General features: G+C 42.2%; 1 protein-coding gene across 11 annotated transcripts in view; it reads left to right on the plus strand.

Moving 5' to 3' along the window:
• MAST4 (microtubule associated serine/threonine kinase family member 4) overlaps positions 1-23,448 on the plus strand; it is a 569,167-nt gene that overhangs the window by 539,203 nt on the left and 6,516 nt on the right. For 8 of the 11 annotated variants that reach the window (XM_057539992.1, XM_007175996.3, XM_057539995.1 and 5 more), the window contains 9 exons: positions 2,939-3,061; positions 3,264-3,376; positions 5,209-5,336; positions 5,672-5,907; positions 10,150-10,350; positions 13,362-13,591; positions 14,126-14,248; positions 20,841-20,977; positions 23,000-23,181. In XM_057539992.1, the coding sequence (XP_057395975.1) occupies positions 2,939-3,061; positions 3,264-3,376; positions 5,209-5,336; positions 5,672-5,907; positions 10,150-10,350; positions 13,362-13,591; positions 14,126-14,248; positions 20,841-20,977; positions 23,000-23,181 (1,473 nt within the window). The remainder of the gene's footprint in view (positions 1-2,938; positions 3,062-3,263; positions 3,377-5,208; positions 5,337-5,671; positions 5,908-10,149; positions 10,351-13,361; positions 13,592-14,125; positions 14,249-20,840; positions 20,978-22,999; positions 23,182-23,448) is intronic. The other 3 variants (XM_057539993.1, XM_057539994.1, XM_057540001.1) reach the window with 1 other exon arrangement.

Here is a 23,448-nt window from a genome sequence, read left to right on the forward strand (position 1 = left end):
GAGAATCCATTTGTAAACTGATGCGAGAAAGATGGCAGGTTAGAATCCAAACTGAAACATGCCTCCCCCTTATATGGCCTGTGGCGCTGTGGCACTGAGGATGGACCTGGGTGTTTTTAGACAGACCTCAGCTCAGCCCCTCTAACCCTTACTCACCTAGTAATCATGGTCCAGTATGCTTTACTGCTTATTTACTTTCCCCATCCACAAATGGTGTTGACAATACCTACTTCGTGGGGTTACTTTCAATGATTTAATTAAAAGAAACAACTTCCTCTAGCATCTAGTGTAATACTAGTCAAAGTTGGCCCTCAAATCACAGCTGCTAATGCTTTTGCTGTTGGGATCAACATCAGACTTGAGTATTGTGCTATAAACATGGAAAAAGCCTGGCTGGAATTCTATATGAAGATTCTAATCAAATGCTTTGTAAAGAACCCATTCTCCCTTTTGGGGGGTGATTTTTCCACTTTGTTTTTTTCTCTCTGTTCTATTGTCTTCAGAACACTGGTTTCCCCTGGCTGGGTTTAGAGCTCTAGCCAGCCTGCCCCTTGTGCTCAAGGGGCCCAGTGGGGACAGAGCCACGTCTTTGAAGCTTACAGACAGTTCCCCAGCCCCAAGATCCAAGCCCTTTTTTTTTTTTTTTTTTTTTTTTTTTTCCTTTTTTTTTCAAGCCCATTTTTCATTCAGCTTGCATTTCTCATCCTATTCCTTTTGTACCCCACTGAGGACAGGGTGAGAAGCATGAGTGACAACTGTATTAAAGAGGCATTTGCAACACACATCGAGGGGCATCTCCTGGTAGGGAGGCTGATTAGACCCTGGCACTAGTCTTGCAAGAAATCTCTCTTCCTGGAATTGTTTGAAGATTGATTCTTCCTTATCTCCCCCATCAATAGTGTGCATGTTGGTGGCAGGGCGGGGGTCTGATTTTCATGCTGGGATTTAATAAAATGTGTACCTTCTTCTCTTTACATGAGGGATAGTGTAATATTTTGATGGGGCCTGCCCTTCCAAAATCTCTCTTTAAAATCATGAACTGAATTAAAAATATTGTTTCGGGGCTTCCCTGGTGGCGCAGTGGTTGAGAATCCGCCTGCCAGTGCAGGGGACACGGGTTCGAGCCCTGGTCTGGGAAGATCCCACATGCCGCGGAGCAACTGGGCCCGTGAGCCACAACTACTGAGCCCGCGCGTCTGGAGCCTGTGCTCCGCAACCAGAGAGGCCACGATAATGAGAGGCCCGCGCACTGCGATGAAGAGTGGTCCCCGCTTGCCGCAATCAGAGAAAGCCCTCGCACAGAAACAAAGACCCAACACAGCCATAAATAAATAAATAAATAAATAAATAAATAAACCCAAAAAGTTAAAAAAAAAAAAATATTGTTTCACTGAATTGTGCTGTAATGCTAACTTGGCAAAAAGAAGCCTAAAACTTAGGGATTGTGATTGATGTTCATCACATGCATTATAAATCTATCAAACAAGTTTGCCAGTTTCTTTTTTTTTCTCCTTTTTAAAATTTATTTTTATTTATTTATTTTTAACATCTTTATTGGAGTATAATTGCTTTACAATGGTATGTTAGTTTCTGCTTTATAACAAAGTGAATCATCTATACATATACATATATCCCGATATCTCCTCCCTCTTGTGTCTTCCTCCCACCCTCCCTATCCCACCCCTCTACGTGGTCACAAAGCACTGAGCTGATCTCCCTGTGCTATGCGGCTGCTTCCCACTAGCTATCTGTTTTACATTTGGTAGTGTATATATGTCCATGCCACTCTCTCACTTCGTCCCAGCTTACCCTTCCCCCTCCCCTTGTCCTCAGGTCCATTCTCTACATCTGTGTCTTTATTCTTGTCCTGCCCCTAGGTTCTTCAGAACCATTTTTTTTTTTTTTTTTTTTAGATTCCATATATATGTGTTAGCATACGGTATTTGTTTTTCTCTTTCTGACTTACTTCACTCTGTATGCCAGTCTCTAGGTCCATCCACCTCACTACACATAACTCAATTTCATTTCTTATTATGGCTGAGTAATATTCTTACTTAAGAGTCTGTAATCCACAGAATATAATTCCTACCAATGTTAATGAGCAATCCAATAAAATCAAATGTTAACCATTATATACTATTTAGGGAAAATTCATCTTTATTAAAACCTTACCTCCAGGGGCTTCCCTGGTGGCGCAGTGGTTGAGAATCTGCCTGACAATGCAGAGGACACGGGTTCGAGCCCTGGTCTGGGAAGATCCCACATGCCACGGAGCAACTAGGCCCATGAGCCGCAATTACTGAGCCTGCGCGTCTGGAGCCTGTGCTCCGCAACGAGAGAGGCCGCGATGGTGAGAGGCCCGCGCACCGCGATGAAGAGTGGCCCCCACTTGCCGCAACTAGAGAAAGCCCTCGCACAGAAACGAAGACCCAACACAGCCATAAATAAATAAATAAATAAATAAAATAAATAAACCCAAAGTTTAAAAAACAAAAAACAAAAAACCTTACCTCCAGAGGAAATATTGCTGTGAACACATTTTGCACCTTCTTAGGTTTTTGGGGGGTTTGTAATGAGCAAGTCTGCTTTGGGCCAGTGTGTGTCCGCGTCCCCAGGTTCAGCACAATGGGATTTTCAGTGGCCGCATCATTAACCTTTGAAAAATGGAGGAAGTCGTGGAAGAATTAACAAAGAAAAACTGTGCTGTAACAACTGCTGTTAGCAAAATCAGATCTCCTGCTGATAAATTATGGAAGAATTTTTGGAGGTTTTGGTTGTAGAATGAAAAAGATTTCTCTGACTTCTTTAGTTCTCTCTGGATAGAACTTCTTTTTTGTTTTTCTCTTTTTTGGTGTTCTTTGAAACTGATTCTTACCTTTGCTGGGAGGATCATTTAACACGTTTCCCTCTGTCCTTCCCCTCCACTCCCTACCCCAAGGTGGTGCGTATGAAGTCAAACAGCATCGATTCTTCCGTTCCTTAGACTGGAACAGTTTGCTGAGACAGAAGGCAGAATTCATTCCCCAACTGGAATCCGAAGACGACACAAGTTATTTTGATAGTATGTGCATTATCTGACATAAAACATTATTTAGCCTTTACTTTGTAGAAAATCAGCTCTACTTTTGATAGTACCTTCCAGTCTTGAACGCATGGGTTCTGAAACATAATGCTGCTTTGATATAAAAACTCATAATTAAAATATCTAAATTAAAAGCTGAAATTCTGAATAATTGGAACTGTTTCCAAACATTTCCCTGCAGCGCGGTCAGAGAAGTACCATCATATGGAGACTGAGGAAGAAGATGACACAAATGACGAAGACTTTAATGTGGAAATAAGGCAGTTTTCCTCATGTTCACATAGGTTTTCTAAAGTAAGTAAAATATGGCATAAACATAGAAGGTCTCTGGGAGAATCTCCTACTGGTCAGATAGTTGGTGCCTTAAACAGCTGCACAGAATTGTAAAAACCCCATGCAGTGTTTTGGGGCTTGAGATTTTTTTGGGGGGGTGGGTAATGACCCCACCATCTTGATAATCCAGAGTCCCTACCACCCTGCAGGGGTATATTTCTCTGTTTCATGATCCAAAGATGAGTATCTTTTTTCTTGGAGGCAGAGACTTGCATTCATAGTCATTATTGGAGTACCTGATACCATTTACCTGCTGACCCTGGTCTAGCTCAGTGGCGTCCTTCCATTTCTTTCATCTTATAGTGAAGGATGCGTCCTTCCATTTCTGGAGGCGTCCTTCCATTTCTTTCATCTTATAGTGAAGGATGTTGAGCTCATTGTGTGCAGAGCCCTCTTCTAGTATCCCACGGAATACAACACAAAGGAGAAAGCTTGGTCCTTGACATAAGCCCAGACACTTGGGGACAGTTGATTGCGGAATGAGAAAGTCTCTTAACCGATGATAGAAAGTGTAAGTTATTATATTAAAGGGGCAGTAGGAAGCCAAGCTAGAATTTTGGAAATGATAGAAGATAAAATCGACATTGGAGAAAGATGCTTTTTCACTGGTAGTGGTAAGATTTAAAAGACAAACAAAACAAAGACACACCTGATAGTCCTGAGATGGGGGCAGGGCCCTAGGAAGATAGAAATGAACCGAGAGGGCATCCTGCCTTCCTTTTGCTATTTTCAGTAGCGATGTATTTTCTGTTGCCATGGCATTGTGCATGATTATTGTGTAGCTTTTCTATAGCATTGAGTGATTTTAAAGTGTTCCGTATCTTTTTCTGAGTGACTGCCCAGGGTGCATCTGCAAATTGGCTGGCACTGCCCTCCCCATTTATAGGAAGGACATGGAGAGGTAGGGATTTCCCTGGAGGGGAGGCGCAGGTCTGGCCCAGAGATGGGACAGAAGCTTTGATAACACAAAGTGTGGGCTTTCCCAGTACTTGTTCTCTGGCCCATCAAAGCCAGTCCCTAAACTGTTCCCTGCCCACTGTCTCCTGTTCTTTAGCCACCTTCCTCCAAATCCCAGGAGATTATAGGAGGTCTAAGGTCCATTCCCATGAGAGCAGCAAGTGGCTGGGTTGGGCAGTAGTGAGCACTTCCTGGGCTGGGCTCTCAGCTCCCTATTTTAGCTTCCATCTTCCCTGTGGTACAGCAGAGATCTGAGTTTGCCTAAGCCATGTTCCCCTTCAGTAATCCTGGTACCAACATATGAAACTGCCTGTCTGTATATGAGATTTATAAGCCAAACAAGTACCTCTGACTCCTAACCAAATATGCACTGCATCTCCCCCCAACATGTCTTGAAACAGGTAATTTATTCTTCTCTTCGCCCTCAATTCCAATTCATTTTTCTCCTTCCCGCCCCTGACTGGGGGCCATTAAATCTTTTTCTCTGTGATTTTCTTTTTCTGATTGACTTCATGGTTAAAAAGTAATCTAACATGTGCATCGATCCCAGGCCTAGAAACCGCAATGCATCTATGGATTTTGTTTGCAGATACAAAGTCCATAGTGAGATACGGTGAGAGGGTGATGAATTCATAGCTTCCCACTCCAAAAGGAAAAAATTGTACGTTGACCACTCACCTCAGGACTCAAGTAAACAGCATTGGAAAGTACCTTTTGAATATAGTCCCAATTCAAACTTCGGTCATAGTCTCAGGTTGTTCTGCCAGGATTTGTTTTTTTATTCTGACAATCCCTTTCAAGAAGGTATTAATAAGCACTGACTATTTGCCTTGCAGGTTTTCAGCAGTATAGATCGAGGTACTCAGAATCCAGGAGAAGAGAAGGAAGACCCTGGGGACAAAACCAAAAGCACAACTTTGCCATCCACGGAAACATTAAGCTGGAGTTCAGAGTATTCTGAAATGTATGTGAAATTCTTGTTAACAAATATCATGAAAAGCAGCTACTAGGACAGTGGCTCTTAAACATGAGTGTGCATCCGAATCTTCTGGAGGGCCTGTACAAGCAGATTGCTGACTCAGGAGATCCGGGATAGGGGCTTAGAATGTGCATTTCTAACAAGTTCCCTGGGATGCTGATTCCGTTGGTCTGGGCACCACACTGTAAGAATCACTGCCCTCGACGTGTCTTGGTTAGGCTACCTCAGTTCCATTTTTACCTGGTTTCTTCCAAAATTCACCTTGAACACAGTTTCATAGCATGTATAGATGCGTGACTTTGTTTTTGTTTTTAATTAAGACAACAGTTATCCACGTCCAACTCTTCAGATACTGAAAGCAACAGACATAAACTCGGTTCTGGCCTGCTTCCCAAGCTGGCTATTTCGGCAGAGGCAGAACAAGATGAGGCTGCCCCCCACCCCAGAGAGCTGCATGAGGAGCCAGGAAAGGCAGCCCTCCCCCCTGCAGACAGTGCTCAGGAGGAGCCCGAGGTCAGCACTCCGGCCAGCACCATCAGCAGCTCCACCTTGTCAGGTAAGGCCTTGGGCATGGCCCCTGCCATCCAGGCATCGCCCACCACGTTGAGAAGTGACCGCTGGTGCTCGGAGCCCCAGGCCTGGCCCAGCCAGGCAACGACGATGGGCATTTTGTGCCACTAGACTCTCTCCACGGCCCCACTCCTTGAGCTTGGGCGACGGGCTCCTCAGAACTGAGATCACATGTCTCAGACCCCTCCTTAGTGCATGGCTGTACGGCAGATCCTTCTTGCTTCACCTGTAGCCTTCACATCCTCTGCTGGGTTTCAGTGGCGTCCTTTGATGGCTGTCAGAACACAGTAAGGGAGCATGTTCTCTGTTGTGGATACAAAGGCATGCCTCGTGGACTTGCATCTAACTCAAAGTTACTAGTAAGCGACCCTGTTAAATAGTCAAATGGTCAAAATTACCCTCAACAGTGTCTTAAATCACCACCCATAAGGTACCATGTAAGCCAGTTTTTCTTCTACTGTTGAGACGGGTGGGTGTTTCTTTGGAGGAGCTGGGTTTTGTTATGGGACCACTTATACCCAATAACCAAGCAGTCTGCACATGAGACCCTCAGTCAGTGCAGCAAGATGCTTATTCTGTTTGCACAGCTGGCTAGAAACAGAGGCTGATGAGAATCTCAGGGACATATAAGAAAGAAGACAAGCAAGAAATTAGGTGGGCAAACATCTTGTGTCTTTGATGGTAAAAAAAAAATACCTCATACCTCGATCTATACTTTTGAAGTGTTTTACTTCAAAAGTAACTTGGATATAAAGTTTCTTTAAGGGGGAAAAAAAAAAGATGCTTATTCTTTGAGGTTCATGGATGGAGCGGGGAGAGGGGAGTCAGAAGTACCGACACAGTTCAAATCGGTGTCTCGTGCGCCTATGAAACAACTCCACTGAACACAAGCTGCCTTCCCAGCCTCTGGATAACTGACGCAGATAACCCTAAGACATCTTTGGGTGTGTGAGAAACAGTGGGGCTTGGGCCTTTCCTAGGGGGCGCTTTATGGTGTCACTTTTGTGTGAAGTAAACCTTGCTGACACCAGGAGCAGTATCTCCACAGGTTTTTAAAATGCTTACTGTATCATGGATACTTGGGGCCTTTAATCACGGAGGTGTCCTCATTAGATGATCGGCCTTGTGCTTCCCTCAGAGCAAGTCCTTGAAGTGCATTTCAAATATTATTCGGTGTATAAAAATTTTATGCACAGCATGTCCTTCTACAGAGCAATGTGTATTTATGCTTAAAAAATAAAAACATGGATATGGATTAAGGTTGCTATGATAAATGTTTTCATTAAGCCATATCCAGTATGCTATATTGATAACCATGAGTGATTCCAAGAATTTTCATGAACATTTTTTTAACTAACTGAATATTCGTGGTGTAATGTTTTCATCTTGTTTTGAATCATTTCAAAATTACAAATTTTACAGGCTGGGTTTATTTCCGCCTCACTAAAAAGTCTGGTTCTGTGGAGCTTCACATGAGCTTACAGTTGATCATGGGGAAGAATGCTGTTGGGTTTTTTCCTTCTCTCTCTTCACCTCAGTTCTGTTTCCATGTAGGGTAATTCCACTTGTCCTAAATCTAGAGAGCCAAGAGGACAGCAATGAAGAAGTATTGTAGAAACAAGCCGGTAGTCTAAGATGCCTGACCATTTTTAGTTCATCTTGGTAATCAGATCAAATGTAGATATGTCAAGTGTTTTATATTTCTGGTTACTAAGTTCTCATCTGTTTCTTAGTTATTATTTACTCTGAACAGAGTTACCTCTACTTCACATTTATTCTTAATATGATGAATTGTTTATGATCTCTTGGTCTATTCTGCCTACTCACTATCAGAAAGGTAGGAGGTAAAGGGAGGGGAGTGGTGTCTAAGCATTTGATTGATTACTTTCACAATTAAAAAAAAACTGTCTATATCCTGCTATGCATTATGATTAATAGATTCAAACCACTTTTCTCTCTGTCTCCCCCATACACACACTAAAAATAATCAAAGACCTTGGGGGCCGTACTGAATAGAGAGATGAGCTGATTTGCTCACAGCCAAGGGTAATTAGGGAATCTGAAAACCGTGACTGTAGTAAAATTAAATTTGTTGATTTTTATATTGCTCCACCATCAAAAAGAAAGAATCCTTGACATTTACAGAACATTAAGGTGACATTATCTACCACTGGCAGAAAAGAAACACACGTTTATATACAGTGCTATGAAATGAGATGGCGGGATGAAATGGCGGAGGCAAGAGGGAGGGATGATAAAAGAGAACGTTGAATATTCACACTCTGGCATTTAGGGAAGTGCAGCTTTATACCTGTTTCTTTTTCCATGACTACAATGTATTTGAATCAGTGAAAAGTAAGTCTTGAAGTTTTAGGTGTAGTGCTTGAATGCATCCAACAAATTATTCATTGTGAAGAGATTCAGCTTTTCAGTTCATGCTTGTCAGTGATCCCATCCAAGCCAAATTAGAAAGGAGAAGGGAGTGTGTAACTTACCCCAAAGTAAACTAGACGTTTTTGAGATAAGATTTGTTTGATTTGTGAAGCAGTTTTTATCAAGTCCCTCAGCAGTTGATTTCTTCATTTAGAGTGAATAGAATAGATATGCTGTTATGTGGGACTGAGTTTGGCATATAGAAGTAGAAAGGTTGTTGATATTTGCCTTAAGATCGTCTTCCTTAGTAGGTCAGATGGGTGTCACGTGGAAGTTTGTGAGTTTCACCCTGTACCTACAGCACAGTAGGTGGCCATGAGCTGTGCTATGCCCAAGCTCACTGTCCCAAGTCCCAGGCTTCCCTTAGCTTGGACCCCACCTGTGGGTCTGTGCCACCTCTGTGAACTAGGACCAAACCTGCTGTGCAATTGAGTGATGTGTATATAGCACTGTAACAGAAATGTTAGTTAAGTCTGATTAAGCCTCTTCTCTAGGCAAAGAATGTCATGGTCAGCACTTTAAAATGTGCTGGTTGGTCTTTCAAAGGATCATTTATAATGGTATTAAATTCTCTGTGTGGATTGTATATCTTAATGTGGTGATAGTGTTGATGATTTTTAAAGCACAGGGGGCTTATAATATAGCATTTAGAAGGAAAAAGGAGATAAGCATTGTTTTTTTCTGGACAAAGATGTATTATCAGTGATTAAAAAAAGAAAGAAAAAGAACCCAGAAAACTGATAGCCTGTGAAAGAAAGAATAGGAGAAACCAAAAGGGATGGTCACTTGACTTTTTTCAACATGTCACTTCTGACAAGAGTAAAGAACTTTCTTTACTCTGGGCGTGTGCAATTACCAGACTGGTATCAGTGATTTTCCATTTCTGCATCCTTCTACGTGGTTACATGTTCTCTTATGTTCCTCTGCTGAGGGAAGTCCTAATTTTTTAACTTTAAAAAAACCCAAAACTCTCTAGTGTATACTGAGGATTAATAAAATTAAAAATAAAGAAGGTGTGATGGTTGGCTTAGAGGGGGACGGATCTTTTCACTTCCAGTAACTTCAGGGAAGATCAGCATTTGGCACTGTCTAGACTAAAGGCAAGAAGATGTAGGGAACCATTGGGTACCATAGTGAAGCATACCCTTTGTCTTGTCCTGTGAAATTTACAAGGAGGTCAGAGTGAAAGCAGGTGTGGGAAGTCAAAGGCGACACTTTAGGCACTTTTCCGTAAGTTACAAACCTGAGCCTAAGTGTGAGGTGTGTCCTAGAAAGATGGTAGGAGATGACATGGGCATAAATGTCCATGAAGTGACTAAATGATGTCCACATAGGAAAAAACAATATTAACAGCATTGCTAATGATGATCATTTGTGTCACAGGATGATCATACTATACGGTGGGCGTTGTGTGGTCCATAAGCTGATGTTTGGTTCGTGGCCTTTCATGGCGGGGTCTGGGGGAAGAGTTGTCTCTACTAGGGTTGTAAAAGACAGATTCTAAAAAGTAATTATTCTCCTAGTTAAATGGAGTCAACTGAGAGTTAGTGGACTTGTGTACAAGTAGAACGAAATCTGAATGGACACCTCTTTCATTCTTCCTCCTCCACGTCACTTTTCTCAAACCGGTCACATGATTTTCATGTTTGCCTGACACCACATGGACTCATGAACCACATGGGCATCTGTTTCCCAGCATTTGTCCTTCCTTCTCTCTCTCTCTCTCTCTCCCCCTCTCCCCACCTCTCCTATCCCAGATTTTCCTGAACATGTTTATCCCTTCTTCTTTGTACAGTTGGCAGTTTTTCAGAGCACTTGGATCAGATAAATGGACGAAGCGAGTGTGTGGACAGTACAGATAATTCCTCAAAGCCCTCCAGTGAACCCGCTTCTCACATGGCTCGGCAGCGATTAGAAAGCACAGAGAAAAAGAAAATCTCGGGGAAAGTCACCAAGTCCCTTTCTGCCAGTGCTCTGTCCCTCATGATCCCAGGAGGTAGAGAGACATCTACTTGCATGAAATTGTGTGATTTGTGCATGTTCACCCCCCGCCCCCAGTTTGCAATGCTGATTGACATACAAGATGGCTTGAAACAGTAGCGGGGGGTGTCCTGGCGCAGCCCTCCAGAGTGTCTCCCCGCAAGACCTCCAGAGCCCCCAGGGGCGTATGTGGTTTATTCCTTCTCGCTTCTTTCTGCAGCAGGAGATGAGGCAGGCTCCCTTCCCACAAAGGCTTATTTCTTTTATTTGTTTTCTTTCCTTGTCTCCCACTCCCCCCAAGTTAAGTGATAAATTCCCCTCTTCTGAATAATTTTCCTTCCCTAGACTATGCATCATTTGTATCCTTTACGGAGCTGTTTACAGCACCTGTGTTGGAAAGCTAAGTATAGTTCTTCTCATCTAATTAACGAGGAAATCGACACAGAGAACATAAGTTTTTCGTTTCTGGGGATGCAGAGTCACAGACAGCACTGAAATTACAAGGTTTACCAGCCCTGTCTGTTGGGTTATGCTTCCTCCTACTGGTATTATTTTCTACCCTATATTAAAAAAACTGGGCTTAATTATGGTTTTGTTCAATTGCAGTATGTTTCCACAACCTAGTTTTGCCTCTACTAATCACAAAGTCTGCAGTAATTTCACTGGCTGAGATGAAAATATATACCCTGGTGGTTATGACTTATCACTCAAATGACAGTAAGAGAGTGGAAGTGGCAGTCGAATTATATTGCAGATGGCTTGCAGTTGGAAGAATACAGACCATGTATAAAAGGGATTGTTTACATTGTTGAAATTTCAAATTCATGCAGAAAGAAATTGGGTAAAAACGAAAGCTCCCTGGGGGGTAATGCTCACTGTAGCATGTTCTGTTTTCTGGGAAATGTCTGTGTAGCACCATAAACACCTATCTCCCTAGTTTGAGTGACTATTCATAACCAGCAGGCAATGGCCCCAGTGCAGCTGCAGTCAGGAAGGTAAGTGGGATGTGGTGTCCAGTCTGCTTTGAGAGCTGATGAGAAAGCCCACATCTTGGTGAATGTATGTCAGTTATTCAATTTGAGGAGATAAGGTAAAATGTACTGAGGTAAAGGGTCGGGAGCCTGGCTCTTTTAGCAGTTTGGATCTGTGTATCCACTCTATCGTCTTCCTGCCTTTGCATGTGTTGAAGTTCCCTGCCCACCAGTGTGCATCTGTTTGCCTGGCCTTTGGATGAGACAGAGGTAGCCAGGAAGAAAGGGTCAGGATGCCGCATGAAGTCAGAAAGTGAAGGAGCTTGGCTAGTGTTACATTTAGCTAATTGTTTTCCTTTGGACACACATAAGAATTAGAGCAAAAGATAGTCTGGATACTTTCAGTTTGCTGTGGCCATGCTGTTACTCACCGCACCCCGGGAGCCTTCAGTTGTGCTGGCCCTTTGTAGCCTGGCCCTGACTGAGCTCACATTTAAACCTCAGCATCTTTTTTTTTTTAATTTATTTATTTAATTTATTTATTTATTTATTTTTGGCTGTGCTGGGTCTTCGGTTCGTGCGAGGGCTTTCTCTAGTTGCGGCAAGCGGGGGCCACTCTTCATCGCGGTGCGGGGACCGCTCTTCATCGCGGTGCGCGGGCCTTTCACCATCGCGGCCCCTCCCGTTGCGGGGCACAGGCTCCAGACGCGCAGGCTCAGCAGCCGTGGCTCACGGGCCCAGCTGCTCCGTGGCATGTGGGATCTTCCCAGACCAGGGCTCGAACCCGTGTCTCCTGCATTAGCAGGCAGATTCTCAACCACTGCGCCACCAGGGAAGCCCTCAGCATCTTTTTGTAGGTTATTCTTTTTCACACTCACACACACTCACAGACACACACACAATTTCACATGACCAGTTAGGATCTGTTTAGATTCACATAGGTGAAACAGTGATAAGAACTATAAATTAAAAGTGTGTTTGTGCATAAAACAAGGAAAACAGAATAGTATTGGTGTTGAAGAATATGAAGTGAGTTTTTCTTAAAATTTCTCTATCCACCTGCATTATCCTCTCAGAAACCTTGCCAGAATTACAGGTAATATATGAAGAGAATCAGTTCTAATCATAGTAATAAGGTAAGGAATGATTCTTTTATAGAGAAATTAACATTACAGTGTTTTCTTGATCAAAATTGTTTAATCAGTACTAGTTCAGTAATATTATAAAAAAGCAGAGGTAAACTGATGAATTGCTTTCCGGGCCAGGTTTTTTCGAAAAGAACCACGTTAAAGTTATTTAGGGCAAGATTTGGAGCCTGAGTGTCTTTTACTATAGTCCATACAGCCTTCTCTGCGTGAGGGTATACCTGAAATTTGTGCACCTATGATTTGTTTATTTACTTATTTATTTATTTATTTTGGGGGCTGCGTTGGGTCTTCGCTGCTGCATGCGAGCTTTCTATAGTTGCAGCGAGTAGGGGCTACTCTTAATTGTGGTGCATGGGCTTCTCATCGTGGTGGCTTTTCTCGTTGCGGAGCACGGGCTTCTAGGCGTGTGGGCTTCAGTAGTTGCAGCATGCGGGCTCAGTAGTTGTGGCTCACGGGCTTAGTTGCTCTGCGGCATGTGGGATCTTCCCGAACCAGGGATCAAACCCTTGTGCCCTGCATTGGCAGGCAGATTCTTAACCACTGCGCCACCAGGGAAGTTCCTGTTTCTTTAATTAAAAGAGAGTGTATTAAAAGATCACAGTCAGATAGCAGTGAAGTTCTGTGTGTTTTTTAATTTGTGTAGAGAACTAAGAAGTTGTAACTTCAGAATGTGAGTTTAAAAGTTAGTTTAAAAAGAGACACTTCTGAAATTTCCTTGACAGGCTTCTGTTTTGAAATCCATGCTAGTTACCAGTATAAATATTTTTATATTATTTCTTCCTTATTAGAAAGGAATGGATTTGTTTTGTGACTGTGCTCCCAATCCCAGCAGGGCTACCTAGTGAGGGCTACCTGCGAGCAGGTTGTGGGACCAGAATGAGCTGTGATGACTGGCTTCTTTGTTGCAGATATGTTTGCTGTTTCTCCACTGGGAAGCCCAATGTCTCCGCATTCTCTGTCCTCGGACCCTTCTTCCTCGAGGGATTCCTCTCCCAGCCGAGATTCCTCAGGCGCTTCTGCCAATCCGCACCAGCCCGTCGTGATCCACAGTTCAGGGAAGAACTATGGTTTCACCATCCGAGCCATCCGGGTGTATGTGGGAGACAGCGACATTTACACAGTGCATCATATCGTTTGGGTAAGACCGACAGTCTCTCTTTCTGGTTAGTTTTTGCTCCCAGCCAAACTGGAGAATAAATATGTCAGCTGAGGCGTAGTTAACAGCAAATGATTTTTTCTGTTAAGCTGGCATTTGGGACCTGTTTCATACTCTTGCCCTTTATCTATGTGGTGGGATTGAATTTAGCAAAAGTTAATTCTTTCTCGTAATTCTGTTAGTCTTCGTATCTGATTATCCACTCTGCATACCAAGCTGGTAGAAATAGTCAAAGATAGTCCTGTTTTTATCCTTCTTTTCTTAGTTTTTTTCCCTGGCCTTCCTTTTTTTTTTAAGTACTTTCTCAGATCACCTGAAATTGTTTAAGGAACCATAGGAATTACCCTATTTTAGGATGATGACAGAAAAAGAATAGCAAACCATGTCTTACTGGTTTGCTCTTAGGAGCTCAGGATCATGTGCTGATTAACTCAGAACACTGAGCCACAAGAAACAGTAGGTGTCAGGGTTGTCATTTGTTTGCTTACTAATATATACTCTCCTCTTGGACTTTAGAACGTAGAAGAAGGAAGTCCAGCTTGCCAGGCAGGACTGAAGGCTGGGGATCTGATCACACACGTCAATGGAGAGCCAGTGCATGGACTCGTCCACACAGAAGTTATAGAGCTCCTGCTAAAGGTACTATCTTTTTGATGTCACGGGCATCCAGATGACGGAGGTAGCCAGAGAGAACTAGTACCAAGAGTTCTTTACTCAAGGTCTGGCGTTCTTCTATATGGCATATCCGTACACACTCAGTCTCGTCGCTGAGAGAATATTCGGTAGTCTGTTTAATGTAAAGGCAAAAATAACATGAATTTTTTGGTTTTATATCATGACATACACGTTCGTATATCTGCACAGTCACTTCTTAATTTAATTTTGCTTCTTATCCGAAATTACAAATAGAGTTCTCTTTGTTTATGTACCGCACATAGTAAAATCTGTTTGGAAATCGTCCATCCTAAAGGCGATTTTCTTCAGTAAATTTTATTCTATATAGCAGAAGACAAAGTAGTATTAAACTGTGAGGTCAGATCTGAAGGTTGAGTCTGAGACTTGGGTTTCCTTTTGAAAGGTAGAACTGTGAATATATAACATACACTATAAATGATAGAAATAGGTGGTAATGGAAGAAGGGATTCTAGCGACCATTAGGCCTTTTCCCATTCATACGTACAAATGAATTTGAATGTAGATCAGTTTCTACTTGGAATGTAAGCTGATTCAAGCCAATGGAGTACGAAGATCACAAGAAGCATGAGTATGATAGAGAGAGACAGTCTATACTGATCCTCTCATTTCTTTTGGGTTATTTGCTCTGCCACCTGCTGACTACAGAATATAAAGTTATAGCTCCAGATATGGATCTGGTTAAAACAAAGATAAATTTGAGTTTGATTTTAAGTTTTTTCAAGGAAAGAAGACTATCTGTGATCAAACATACAGTCTTTAATTATAGGATTATCTTACAAGTCAACAGATGTTTACGGATGGCCTCTGGCTGTGTGAGCACTGGGAGGGGCTGGGCTATAAGGGGCTATCAGAGAGGCTTGAGCCATGACCTCAGATCATCTGCAGCCTATTGAGAGGCACAATATAAACACATATGTGTCATTTAAACAAGGTACATTCAGACTGTTTCTAGAGCACTCGCTCTGAGGCAGGTACTATGGTAGATGTTGGCAACATAGGAATTCAGGTATGGTCCTTGCCCTCGAGGACTATGGGAGATATAGAAGAGGTATGCAAGCAGATAAAGTTCAGCTTGATTAGCCAGGGCCATAGCAGGGGGAGGAATCCCGTACTTTTGGAGAGAAGATTCTGTGAACGAGGAGAGTCATCACAGAGAAGTGACACTGAACTGGAACTTGAAAGAAAATTAGGATTTGGAAGGTAGTGCCGGTAGGTGGGTGTACAAGGCCTTTGAAAAGTAAGTGCAGTTAAATGACTTTTCTTCTTCCTTCTCTCATCCCCCAGCCAACACAAGTGTATTCTTCAAATGATTCAGTGTGTGGCCTAGGTTCCAGGAAGAGTAATAGCATGCATATTCAAAGGTCCATTGTGAAGTGGCAGATTGTAGGAAAGTTATTGCTGTTGATCAGTTCACAGCATTAATGAAACTTTGGTCTTAGCCTCAGGCCCCACTGGAGTTGAGGCCGGGCTTTGCTATCCTCCATACCTACAGGTGGTTCCTCTAACTCTAGTCAACTTTCTCACAAATGCATACTATACTATTGGGCTCCCTGATGGCTTCGTCACTGGCAGACCATCAGGGTAGTAGCTGTATTTTGGTATTCTCAGATGCTTTTTACACGATGTTTTATACTTGCAAACTACTTCACAAGATCTCATGGCATCCTTAGAAAAAGGTGGAAGAGCCATTCCATAGGGCTGTATGTATATTTAGAGATACATGTGCAACACTTATTTATCTTTCGGATTGTGAACCTAATCAGCATATCGCGTGTTTCATGGCTGCAGCTTTGGTCTCACTTACCCTCACAACTTCAAAATGAGCCTGCTATGGAAGCACTGACTTACACGCACAAGGAAATAGAAAGTCACGGTCATCCGGTTCAGTTCCCCAGAGCTCTGTGAATCCCTGTAAATGTGCTCCTTTGGCGTCACCTTAAACCTCTCCTGCCACAAGGAGTTAATCACCTCCATCCAGCTTGCAAGTAGCTTGTTAAAAAAGAACTTTGTCAAAGCACTGAAATCTCTCTCCAGCCACTGTAGTGAGGGGTGGAGGCCACACGGACCCAGTCATATCCCCTGCTCACATAATTACCTGCCCAGTGTAGCCTCCCTAATCCAGAAAACTCTCTGTTCAACCAGGTTGCTTTCTTAGGACAGCGTTAGTTTAAATCCCCAATCGTAAGAGAAGCCCTAAAATATCACCAGCCCCTGCCTCAAATTTTCCTTTCCCTGAACTCTGGAGAACCTCTGGAAACTAAAATGGGGACCATCAAATAGCATCATTATTACCATCTTCACATATTAGCTGGGCCCCCAAAATGTGCAAAAGTGTGTGAGGTACCGAAGAGTCACACAACAAATGACACATATGAATAATAGGTAATCGAGAGCCTTTACATGAATAAACTCAGGTAATCCTCATACCTTGTGCATAGGTGCTATAAATATAAATGTCCCCATTTTACAGATAAAGAAATTAAAGCAGGGAGAAGTTAGCAAAGCAGCCAAGGTTATCTGCTAGGAAAGAGCAGACAAGGATTTGCATCTCGGCAGTGCAGCTCCAGAGCCTGTGCTTTCAACCAGCACACCACTGTGCTCTGTACATGAAGCCTTCTGATGGCCAGTAACTTACAGTCCAGCGTTCACAGGGGAAACAGTGGCAACACTAGGCTATAATCAGAGTGTCAGACAAAAGGAACAAACTGTAAATATGGCCCAAGTTCTAAAGGAGAGAGAGCTTTCCACCAGGGTGGGCAGGGGTGAAGAGTTGGGGGTTTTCTGTGCAGGGCTGTGAAGGATGGGTGGACATTTAGCGTATGGGAAGGGAGCACAGGCCCTTCTAGGCAAAATAAAGAAGATGCTTAAAACCACAAGGACAGGAAGCTCAGAGTGCTTGAGGTGCATGAGTAAACCAGTGTGGCTGGAGCCTGAGTTCATAGCATCTGGGATGAAGTGTGCAAGATGGCTGGGGCTGGATCATGGAGGGTTGAGTCAGGGCAAGGACGCACGTATGCAGGAAGAGTGCTGTTCCCCATGTGCGTCTTGCAGAGAAAGAAATGTAAAAACAGTCTAGCTCAGTGAAGTACCCAAGGCCAACTGATAAACTAATGTGGAGTCAGACTGAGAGAAGAGACTGGATAGCCTGACTTCTGCTTTTGTATTCAGTTCAGCCAGCTTAAAATAATTTCCCTCCCACCGTGCACTAATCACACAAGTAGTTTAAAGTAAAACTTAACTAATAGAACATTTAACAGTCTTCTGGCCCCATTTCGTTGTTGTTATTTTTTAAAACAGTGCCGCAGAATTTCCCTAATAAGAGACTGCTTCTTCTTCAAAAGAATTTGTTGAGGTCAGTGGACCCAGTAAAAGTGTGCCGAGTTCTGGCAGCACTTGCTATAGCCGATGGATCCACCAGATGGCAGGCTTCACAATTCTCACCTATTCTCCATAAAATTATAATATTTTTCAGTCATTTACTTACCATTTTTGTAATCATTAACGTTTCCAGCCAGATGTTTGCACTCTGCATTTTTTGTGTCTGTATTTCCCCTTAGGGGAGTTATCTCTGTGTGTATTTTCATAAGTCAAGTGAACTGTCGTCTGGAACAGCCATATGTAGAAACAAAAACAGAAAACTGGGTTTGGTTTTGTAGTGGAAAGGGACTTTTGTACAGAACTTAATGACGTGCTCTGATTCAGCAAACCCTGGTCATAACTGTTCTGGTGAGGAATGTTCAGCATTTATATTATATTTTTTTCATATAATGTTGATGATATTTTTATATTTTTTAAATTTTTTCTTGACAATCTGATACATTGATCATTCCTTATACGGATCCAGTGCCTCGTTCCCTCACCACCACTCATTAAGTACAAGCTGTGCACTCTGCTGGGAGCAAAAGGTGGAAGGGATCAGGGCGTGCCCTGCCCATGAGGAGTGGGCAGTGTGCGGTGAGGGGCGGGAGAGCCAGGTTTGGGCTCTCCCACTGGGCTCTGTGACCTTGGGAAAAAAGAATCTCAGTGTCTCTGAATCTGTTTTCCTTACCTCTAGTCGAAGAATAATAATCCCTTCCTACCTCATAGGGTTTAAAAAAAAACCCAAAAAACCCTCATGACTTGGTTGTGAAAATAAAGTAAGAGAATATATGTGAAAAGTGCTTTAATATTCACAATGTGCTTTTAAAATTCTCAGTGGCATTGTGAGCCTCTTACAGGTAAAGATATAAAAGTCAGTGCTGAATTGTGTTAGAAGGGGTGGAAGTGGATTCAAGCTTAGATGGCTCATGGGCTCTAGCAGCCCCAGTGATCATTGTGGCTCTGTGTCCACTCTGTATATGATGTAGAAAAGGACGGAAGGAACTTCAATGAAAGATGAACTCCCATAATGTTTGTTGCCCCTTTCCTTCCCCTAAGACATGCAGGAAAAACTAAAACTTTAGCCTGGCCACACTCAGTTAGCCTGGCCTCACTCAATTTGTAAAGAGAAAATCCCATACCAAACAACCTTCAATGGTAGGCCTTTCATACTTAGAAGTTGAATTTTCAGTTTAAAGAATAAATTGAATGTCAGTCTCTACTATCAGGTTAAGGTTTATTTTTAAAGTTTTGGCATTTGCATATAAAACACGTAATTTATTCTTTCAGAATGAAGAAAAATTTTTTCTCTTGTTCAAGTTCAAATTTCATTTCCCTAAAATATTTGTTTACAATTTGACATTAAGTATGGGATTATATGTTCTTAAATATATAAAGAACTCTAAAATCAATAATACTAAGACTTTCTGATACAAAATTGGATGTAAGACATGAACAAATTGTTCTCTAAAGAAATAGAAATGATCGAAAATAAATGAGTCAAAGTCCAGCTTTGTTAATAGCCAAAGAACAAAGATTAAAACTTGATATAACTTTTTCCTGTAAAATCGGTAATCTGTTTAATGTTAATACTCAGTTCTGACAAGCCCGTTCTAAGGCTGCTGCTTGTGCGCTGCTGGCAAGAGCATGAGGTGACATAACCCTTCTGGAAATTAGTGTATCACCAGGCACCAACAGTCGCTAAGAAGTCCACCTAGACCCTTTGCTACGTGTATTGGGTCTAATTAGGTAATCTAAGGGAAATGTCAGAGGCTCGGACAGCGATTTAGAGGTAAAGGTATTTATTTCAACCCTTACAAGAATTGCAAAATAGAAAACAATAGCTGTAGGGAAATAGTTAAATTATGATTCACCCATCTCATGGAATATTTTTAAATAGCCAGTAAAAATCACGTTCTTAAGGAATATTCAATGACGAAGGGCAAGTTTTTCAAAGTTAGGAAATGTGAAGTGAACAAAAAACATAAAACTAAATATGAGATATTTAAAAGATTTAAATTATTTATCAAGTGTGTCTCTATATATGCATACTTTATACATGCCTGATAAGAGACCAGCAGGAAATATACAGAAATGTTACTGACGTTAGCTGGGCGGTAGACCCCTCAATGATTTTTTTTTTATATATATATGCTTTACTCTTTTCTTCTTATAATGGCACGTATTACTTCCCAAGTTGGGAGGCGAGGTGGATGTTGATATTAAAACAATCTCTGTTTTTTCAGTCCCCAGCCCCCATCATACTCAACTCCCCATCTCTTAACACCACTTAGAGCTGAGTTGCTAGGCATCTTCCAGGCTTAGGCCTTTTAAAAGGCCCTTCTCCGTATGCTTCTTGTCTTTTTAAGGTAATCCGGGCCATCTGTGACTCCGAAAGGACATGTTTGTCTCCTGGTTATTAAGAAATTCAAGAAGAGGTCATTGATACGGGAGTGAAGGGGGAGGGTCCTGCCCACTTGCCCAGGATACACCTCAGCCTGCCCTCTGACTCTGCTCTCAAATCCATCCCCAGGGCCTGCCCAGCCGGCCCCTGTCCCAGGTTCAAGTGGAAGGGCACAGAAACCCACCAGGAATGACCTCACCTGGCAAAACAGACGCTGTTTCATACCTGCTGGCATAAACTTTCCAGCTCTGTATGCTGACAGGTTTTCTGGTGGTAGAAAAGGAACCTTTAAAAATAATTTAAAATAGAAGTCTCATTCAGTTTTGCTGCTTTATGATTTTTTTTATGATTTCTAGAGAGCCCGTGGGCATCTTTATACTTAATACGTATGGATGAGGATAACTGTTATTTATATAGTCCTTTCCATGTGTCACCCTCAGTGCTAAAGGCTTTACAGACTCTATCGCCTTGATCTTCAGACGAGCCCTATGAGATAGGTGTGACTCTCCTGTTAGATGGAAAGCAAGTGCTCAGGTCACAGGCTCAGATTTGAACTCAGCTCTGTGGAGTTCCAGATCCCACCCTCTTAAGGAAACCCCACATTTTTTTTCCACCGAGTTTGTCAGGACTTCACTGCTTGAAGGGTCATTGACACATGGAAGCCTTTTGTATGTCCGTCCTTATGGATCTTTCTTTGTCTTTGGCTCTCCTATCTCTGTTCTGGTCTTGTTTCATCACAGCATTTCGCTTTAATACCACATCATTTTTTTATAGAGTGGAAATAAGGTGTCGATCACGACCACCCCATTTGAAAACACATCAATCAAAACGGGACCAGCCAGGAGAAACAGCTATAAGAGCCGTATGGTGAGGCGGAGCAAGAAATGTAAGAAGAAGGAAAGTCTAGAAAGGTGAGTTAGAGTGTCCCCTTCATGGGTTTGGTGCATTCCCACACTGAGGGAAATTTACTCCTTACTTAATTTAAATGCTTGCATATGAGAAGGATCTATTTCTCTGTGAGAAATGTTGCCCCGTGGTTCACATGTATTTATACATTAGAGTTTATATTCCTTCGTAACAGCGTTATTTTTCATAGTGAAAAGACTTAACGTAGTTACACTGTAGAAGAATTTATATTGCTTCTTCTCATGTGTGAGAACCATGAAAAGCCCTTTGCCTTTTCTTAAGCCTCTAGACTTCATTTCAGTTGAGTTGGATTTGAGGAACTGAAACTTCAGGCAGTTTTTAGCATTATATCTCTATTTAATAATGTCCTTTACATTATCTAGAAACAAACAGTTGCTATTTTTTAATGCCAGATATTTGAAGATAACTAGATCTTTAAAGCATCCAAATAAGCCTAGAAATAAAAAGGCTTTGTTTTACTGACTGAAAGCCTAACTTGGCTACACGTTTGCACTGTGAGAGGCACCGTGAGTACCATTTTGTGCCCCGTGCAGGCACTGGCAAAGCGTGTGTGTGTGTGTTTCTGGTGAGGGTATTTCTTGCCAGGCAGTTGTCTAGATGTGCTCCCTGCACGATGCCACAGCAGCCCTACTTTACACCCACTTGGATTTGGTGTGTTGGATCACATTATGAGGATTTTTGATGATAGAGAAGAAAAATAAGCAAATGAAAAAGGAATGATTATTGACTCCAGGAAAGACAAAGTTATACAAGGAAGGAAAATAGAATTATGGCCAAGCTGTGAACAGTATTTATCATGTAAAATAAAGAAAACACCAGCCTTTTCTTTCTAACCAAAAATTTTGGCTTAGCTATACTAGGAGGAACAGAAACAGGGAAGTGTTTTCGGTTAGAAGGTGGAAACGGTTGTATAAGAGATTAATTCTCATTTTTTGTGGTAGGAAGTCAACGGATAATTTCTAAAATCGAAAAACTAAAAAAACAGCATAAGCACATTTCATAACAATATGCAGACAAATAGGAGAAGAAACAGCTAAATGACTAGAAAGTGGTTTCTCTAGGGGATTGGGAAAAAGGCAGAGCAGGGAGTTGCTGTTTTTCATTACAAACTATTTGACTTTTTAACCCAAGTACATGTATTACTGTGATTAAAATTACACACACACACACACACACACACACATATACATTCTGAGATCCTCTTTTTTTTCATGTGAGCTTTATATTTTAATTGTGGTTTAGGTCATATAGAACACACTTGCTTCAAGGGGTAGCAGAGTGTAAACCACCTGGGGGTGAAGGGACTCTGTACAGCCACCTGCACTTCGAAGCCACCTGAAGCTGTGCTTTTAGCTTTCAGATGTGCTCGTTGGACACTAACTACACATTTGCTTTGCTGCAGCGTGATGTCTCCTGCCCTGCTGATGTGATAAGCTTCATTTCACCTTGCTCGGTTTTTCTATGTAAATGTACAGCGTGCACAGTCATTAGGAATATTCAAGAGCTCACAATGGAATAAGCACAGCAAACAGCCCCTCAGAGATAAAGCCGCTACCCAGTGTATCACCATCAAAGAATTCTACATCCAAGATGATGATTTTTCTTCCAGGGATTTACTTTGTATTATCTCTTAATTAATTAAATTGTGTCGGTGTGTTTGGGGCTATGTACTCAGAAGCTTTCAGGCAAAAAACAGTGTCCTCAAAAACCTGACATATAAATAAATGAATGTATATTTATTATATATTTTTCCTATTTTCACAACTCTTCTTAAAGTGCTTGAAATTAAGAGGAGAGCTTCCATTGTGTATTATCAAAAGCTCTTCCTTTCTAAGTCATAAAAAAGTTCTGAATATAAAAGTGGGATCCTTCTCTTGAAAAGGATCTGCCATCATCCTATCACCGTCTCTGGCACAGAGGCGTGTACTGAATGCACTGGTGCTATGGGGTAGGAGGAGTGGTTCTGAATGTAGAATCTGATCAGTTTTCTCCTGTTTTCACTCTAGGAGAAGATCCCTTTTCAAAAAACTAGCCAAGCAGACTTCTCCTTTACTCCACACCAGCCGAAGTTTCTCCTGCTTGAACAGATCCCTGTCATCAGGGGAGAGCCTCCCGGGGTCCCCCACTCACAGCTTGTCTCCCCGATCTCCTACTCCCAGCTACCGCTCCACCCCCGACTTCCCATCCGGTGAGTGAGTCTCCTTGCCTCTTAAGAGCTGAGGGGTCACCATCTGAGATCCTGGAAGAGAGGCTTATTCCTGCTTAAGGAAAGAAGGTTGAGGATGTAATTGACAGAGAACAGGATTTATAGGAAGGTCAGAAGATACAGCTGTTGGGTCCATTAAAAAAGACGGGAAGTACGGGGTTAACCCTTGGTGTGGGGAGGTTTATCTGAAAAGCATTTATTCACTAGACGTAGATGCTGAGACAATTTGCTGACCTTTACCTGACCTTA

Source organism: Balaenoptera acutorostrata, chromosome 2 (genome assembly GCF_949987535.1).
Source record: "Balaenoptera acutorostrata chromosome 2, mBalAcu1.1, whole genome shotgun sequence".
Lineage (NCBI taxonomy): Eukaryota > Metazoa > Chordata > Mammalia > Artiodactyla > Balaenopteridae > Balaenoptera > Balaenoptera acutorostrata.